The 6,000-nt window shown below is 41.7% G+C and overlaps 1 protein-coding gene across 2 annotated transcripts in view; it reads right to left on the bottom strand.

Annotated features, from left to right (window-relative positions):
- kcnj3a (potassium inwardly rectifying channel subfamily J member 3a) overlaps nucleotides 1-2,655 on the bottom strand; it is a 37,242-nt gene extending 34,587 nt beyond the window's left edge. For both annotated transcript variants that reach the window (XM_088414907.1, XM_088414906.1), the window contains exon 1: nucleotides 1,361-2,655. In XM_088414907.1, the coding sequence (XP_088271033.1) occupies nucleotides 1,361-2,041 (681 nt within the window). In that variant the 5' untranslated portion in view covers nucleotides 2,042-2,655. The remainder of the gene's footprint in view (nucleotides 1-1,360) is intronic.
- Nucleotides 2,656-6,000: the final 3,345 nt, after the last annotated feature.

A 6,000-nucleotide genomic window follows, 5' to 3' on the forward strand; every position in this document is an offset into this window, starting at 1 on the left:
TGTCAGGTTGATTGAGGCACCCACAGCACATGGAATTCAATTGTGATATTTACAAACAGTAGAAGCCCCGCTTTTCACAGGAATATGGACTGGGCCGCAAATAACAAAAACCCATGTGTAATTGACATTATAAATGCAACGAGGTTGAAAAAAAAAAAAAAGAAAATATGCTGTATCAACAAAACATTATGAAAGTGGATGTAATTTTTTTCCAAGCTAACAAACTCATTATCTGACAAAATACAGTCATAAGCACGCCCAAAAACGTACATGATAAAATAAACGTACAGTCGTTGCTTTCTGTCGCCATAAAAAAGCAGGATCGAAGGTGAGTGACATTCAAACTGCGGTAAAGTACAGTACTTCCTTTTACAGTTATGCTGTATCAAACAAAAAAAATGTATGCTGCTCTCTAACGGTCATTTTTGGAATTACAACCAATATAAACTAACGCGAGACCAATGCTTCTCAAATAATGGGAGGGATGACCAAAAGGAAAAGGTTTTGTTTTTGTTATGTAAAGTGTAGTTGCGATAAAATAAGAATTTATTTGTTTTGTATTTTTTAAGTTTCAAGGCACTTTAGATGCACTTGGTTATTTTTTCAGTTTTAGACTAAGCTGTGACTTCTCAGTTGTTGAAAGTGGATTTATATTGCTTTATATGTTGCTTTTTTTCTTTTAAGCTGCGCAGCTAGCACGTTTCTATTACAACCAAGATGCTACTAACTACTTAAAGCTAACTAATTTGTTTCACATGAAACAAAAGTGTCATGCTTCTCGTATATGTGGGCAGAATGGGTAAATTCATCGGCCTGTGACCCTTTTTGCAGTGAAAAGTGGAATTACAACCAAATATCGGTAGGCATCAATTTGTTTTTATTTCAGGCATTTTGATGCATTTGTTTTTTTTCTGATTTAGACTAACCTATAACCTGTATAAAAAAAGTTGTGAACAGTTGTTGAAAGTTGTTTTATATTGCTTTTTTTTCTTTTGTGAATGTTAAAAAGGGTACAGTTTTGAGTATATTAAAAAGATTGTATAGATAATAAACGTATTCATAGTCAGCGCGGCGAGTGGTTGGGGGTTCATTCCTGGAAAAGGCAAAATTGCAAAACATACCGGTAATTGAGAAGCACCGCCCTAGCCCCTGCACATCATGATCAAACTTAAGAAAATAACATTCACTGTGAGACAATTTAGCAGAAGCCTCTTCATGTTCTACCGAATTTGCTCTTAATTCGAAAAGGAAGACGCACCGTTCCCGTCGCAGTATTAAAAGGCAGGAGACTAGTTTGTTCTCGGTTCCTTCCCACCACCGGCATCCGGCGGGTCCCCGGGGGACCATGTGGGCGACTTACTTTGAGCAGTTTGCAGCGGATCTGCGCGGAGACCATATGGCTGTTGCGCAGGTTCCCCACACGGAACATGAGCGTGAGTTTCCCGTCACGCATGGAGATGGCGGCGTGCTCGCTGAACATGAGCGTCTCTGCCCGTTTCTTGGGCTGGGACATCTTGATGAACATGCAGCCGATGAGGAAGGCGTCCACGATGGAGCCCAGGATGGACTGGAAGAGGAAGAGGATGATGCCCTCGGGGCACTTGTCCGTGATGTAGCGGTAGCCGTATCCGATGGTGGCCTCGGTCTCGATGAAGAAGAGGAAGGCCGAGGGGAAGTTGTAGACGTTGGCCACGCACGGCGTGTACTTGTCGTTGTGCGCCTTGTTCAGATCCCCTCGGATGTACGCGATGAACCACCACATGGACGCCATGAAGAGCCAGGCCACCGTGTAGGTGAGGATGAAAATGAAGAGGTTCCAGCGCCATTTCAGATCCACCAGGGTGGTGAAGAGGTCCGAGAGGTATCTGCTCGTCTCGCCTCCCAGGTTGCCGTGCTGGACGTTGCAGCGGCCGTTCTTGTCCACGAAGCGCTGCCGCTTGCGCTTCTTCTCCGCCGGCGCCTGGTTGCCGAAGCCAGAGCCGCTGGATGAGGTGGTCACTACCTGGTAATCGTCCCCGAATTTCTTTCGGAGTGCAGACATACTACGGTGGAAAACAAGATGCGGCGAGAAAATAACAATGCCGGGAGGACTGCGAAGAAAAGTCCGCTGGTGTGAGTTGCCGCCTCCTCCTCCACCTCCTCCACAGCCTCCTCCTCCAGCGTCCGTGCGCAGGGACGAAAATAAAATGAAAGGAAGAAAAAGCAAGAAAAAAAAAGTGCGCTGCCTCGCTTCTGCTCACACCGTCCTTTTTCTCCACGCGCTGCGCCCTGCAGCCATGAAATAATCACCGGGGCGCGTGGACTTTCTCAAGCCGACCCATGGAAGCCATACGAGGCACGGGGAAGGAGACGGGAACGATCAAGAGCGACAAAGTGTCCTCTTCCTCATCACAGGACGCAACTTGCTCAAATAGTTCGCGGAGTCCAAAATGAGCTCGATTTCCAGGATTGGGAAAGGGCTCCGTGCGCAGCGGGCTTTCTGCAGCGGTCCTGCATCCAAACGGGTTTTTTACTTAGTCCACTTGGTTCTTCTCTCTTCTTTCAGGCGAACGTCGAGTGGACTCTCATGATGATGCCCTCCTCCTCTGCTGCTTCTTTCCATCTGACTTGTCGGAGAGCTGCTCCTGCGCACTCGCTGCCGGTGATGCGTTCACTGGCTTCTGGCGGTGGCACAATGACAGGCAATCAGGTGGGAGGTAACGATGTGAAACATCACAATGTCACCAAAAGTGGAAGTGGGTCATTCTAATTGATAAGTGCCTCGTTTGCTGTGCACAAAATGAGCTGAGGCGAAAACACGATTATCGTTTTATTTGATTTTTTTTGGAAACTGTCCGATTATCGGACGTGCCAATTACCGGGGCAGATATTTGGCATTCGGACGAAGATCGCCATCGGCCTTTATTTGTTGTTCACAATTCCAATGTCCAGTAATTAATCAGTACAAAATTGTGATAACTTCAGGGACACTGGTGATTTGAAATTTCAGTAAACTATAACTCATTTTCCTGTACGTTGTGCATATTTAATGTTACTCTCTTCGGGTTTCAAATCAAGGCTCATCTTCGTTCGTTGTGTTTTACAGGCTTTTAATGTCGTTTTACACGCCTTCACATGTAAACAAACCGAACAATGCCGTCAGAACTACAAAGAAAATGCAAACGTAAAGAGCACACACAAAGCTTCTTCTGAAACAATAAATACAATTGCACATTATTCACCTCATTGGTAACTTTCACTCGAAGGGAATGATGTTTTCTTGGGAACATTTGTCTTCTTTAACAGTGCCTCATGTCTCTCCTAATACCTGTCAATCAGCTGTGACTTAACACCTGTGCATGCGTGCAACAAAAAATAAGTTCCCTCTCTTCGCTAAAGTTGCAAGCCAAAAAATAACAACACAAAAAAACTTCCTTTTTTTTAGCAAAATTAGAACTATGAGAAAAAAAAGAAGAAAATAAATAAGTTGATTTCAACAGCAGCTACATATAGTTTGTTTAAAATCGACACAAAGATGACAAAGATGATTATTTTAAACCAAAAGCAACATTTATTTTTTTTTCAAATCCGAAAGTTGTTCATAAACATTTTTTATAGACATTTTAACAAAAAAGTTGGAATTTTGTTGTATTCGTTGTTTAATTTTTTTTTTCTGACGCCAATATTCCCTCTTTTACTAAAAACAAATATCAGTTCCAAATATCAGCCTCCTTGACTACGAATAATAAGTATTCGTATCAGGGCTGAAAAATACATACCGGCCTACCTAGTTTGAAATAAGTCGACGTGTGCACAAATACATCAACCTTCCCTTTGAAACCAATAAAAATATCAGAAAAAATTCTATTAAAATTGAACCGCTAAACATGAGATGTTAATTATGAATATAGTCACAAGGGTGTGCACATTTATGCAACCACATCATGTAGTTGCAAAACAAAACAAAAAAAAATGTATTTAGTTGCACCCTACAGCAAAATCCACACTTATGAATGCTCATGAAGCACCAAAAGAAGAAGAGGACATAAAAGCAGTCCTGTGGCGTTACAAACACCATGGATCACAGAAAACGAAATAGGAAATCTGAAATCCCAGTGACATTGCTGAAGACTGAATGTCCTTCCAAAATGGATGAAAAGATGAGATAAAAACAGGTCAGGGAAGCTCTGAAGAGGCCCGCCGGACCACTGAGGAATTATTGGCAAGTACAGGCTGTGTCCTACATGTGACACAAACACTGCATTTTATTAATATCGCTTGGCAAGGAGTTGGACACATTTATTTGAAATGATTTTTTTATTATTGTTTTATTACAAGCAAAGTGTTCTCCTGTTGCATCATGGTTCCTCAGTGGTTGTATCTCCAGAGACTCTGTCTATTCATTTATGTCATTTGTGTCCATTTTGTCTCATGAGGACAGCAAAATTACCATATTTTTTGGAACATAAACTGCACTAGATTATGTGCCAAAAACATAGTCTAAAAACAAAAATCTATTTTTGTCATGTAGGCCACAGGTTATAAAATCAATCAACCAGATGGTAGATGTAAGTTTTTACATTTTTGTCTTCATCTTGAACTCTTCAAGTTTTTTCAATACAACACCTGCATACTCAGATTGTTACTGTAGAATACTGCACCAACACAACAGTAAACCTAAAGTCATGTAAAATAACAATTCAAACTCAAAATCAGTACTCCTATAGCATCTTCTTCTGTCTCTTTTAGTTTAGCGCTTAATTGCTTCTTTTAAGACATGCAATTTTCAGCAGACAATTTTAAAAGATGCACGTGGTCTTTTAAATTAAGGATTCTAACATCGACTAACATCTCCTGCGCAAAGCAGACCTGTCATCTCCGGTTACAAATGCAGCATGTTTGCAGCTGCTTTTGGGTCACCTGTGCAAAACAAACTCAAATGACCCCCCCCCCACCAAGCACCCCCTTCCCCCACCCATGGGAGCCCGCACCAGCATTATTCCATTAAGCCTTCACGCAAGGTCCTGGCGGAGCAGAGCAGAGGGAAGGGCTGCTGACACTCGCTGAAAACAAGATGGACGAGATCTCCGGAGACAAAGTGCCCGATGTGACCGTCACAAACGAAAACGGGCCGAGTTATCGGACGAAAGCTAGGTCTGATCTAGAGATGGGATCGAGTCACCCAAGACTTAAACATCAATGCTTTCATTTTCAGGACAGGTGTAAATATTGATTTCGCAGTCCTGTGGGAGGGCTGCGCTGCTGTGGGCGTGATCACCCCTATATTATATAAAACTCCGAGGTGTCCAAGATGCGCAAACCAGACCCTGCACTGTGCCAAAGACATGTTTACACGTTTTCCCAATGCTTACAAATAGAATTTGAGCATGTTCATAGCTTGAATTTTTCAACGTACTTGAATTTTTCAATGTAATTTGTTTGAAGAGCTTTGAATATCTTGGTATTTTTTTGCACGTGATGTTTTAAGGATCAATTTTAAACGATCGGCTAGAATTTCTTAACCTATTCATGCGTTTGAAGAGCTTTTCACATGTTGGTATTTTTGGTGAACTGTATGAAAAGACTTCAAATTCACAGCTGTGCATTTTCAAGCGATCATAGCTTAAATTTCTTGACCTGATTTGTTTGAGACCATTTGAATTTGAAGGGGTACTTTGCACACGTTTAGATCTGGTTCTATTAACCCTTGTGCACACACTGCAAATTATACACCTTGCATTTTTTTTTCCAAATTTTGTAAATGCTTTTTAAGGTGTAATAGTTGTTCAGTAGCTTCAATTCTACCCATACATTTTTTAGGTTAAATTTATCAACACCCGCAAAAAATTAAAACAGTATGGTCTGTCTTTATAGTCAGTGATGTAATGAAGGCACTTTAATACATGAACCGGTCTCTACCGCCACCTACTGTCTTGGATGAAACACAAGTCAAAAAAGAATTTCCTGCCTGCTCACATAGTTTGACCGCCGCTCAACGGAATGTTGCAAAAATCGCAGGAA

The sequence above is a fragment of the Hippichthys cyanospilos genome, chromosome 5, assembly GCF_059441005.1.
Source record: "Hippichthys cyanospilos isolate Australia breed blue-spotted pipefish chromosome 5, RoL_Hcya_1.0, whole genome shotgun sequence".
Classification (NCBI taxonomy): Eukaryota; Metazoa; Chordata; class Actinopteri; order Syngnathiformes; family Syngnathidae; genus Hippichthys; species Hippichthys cyanospilos.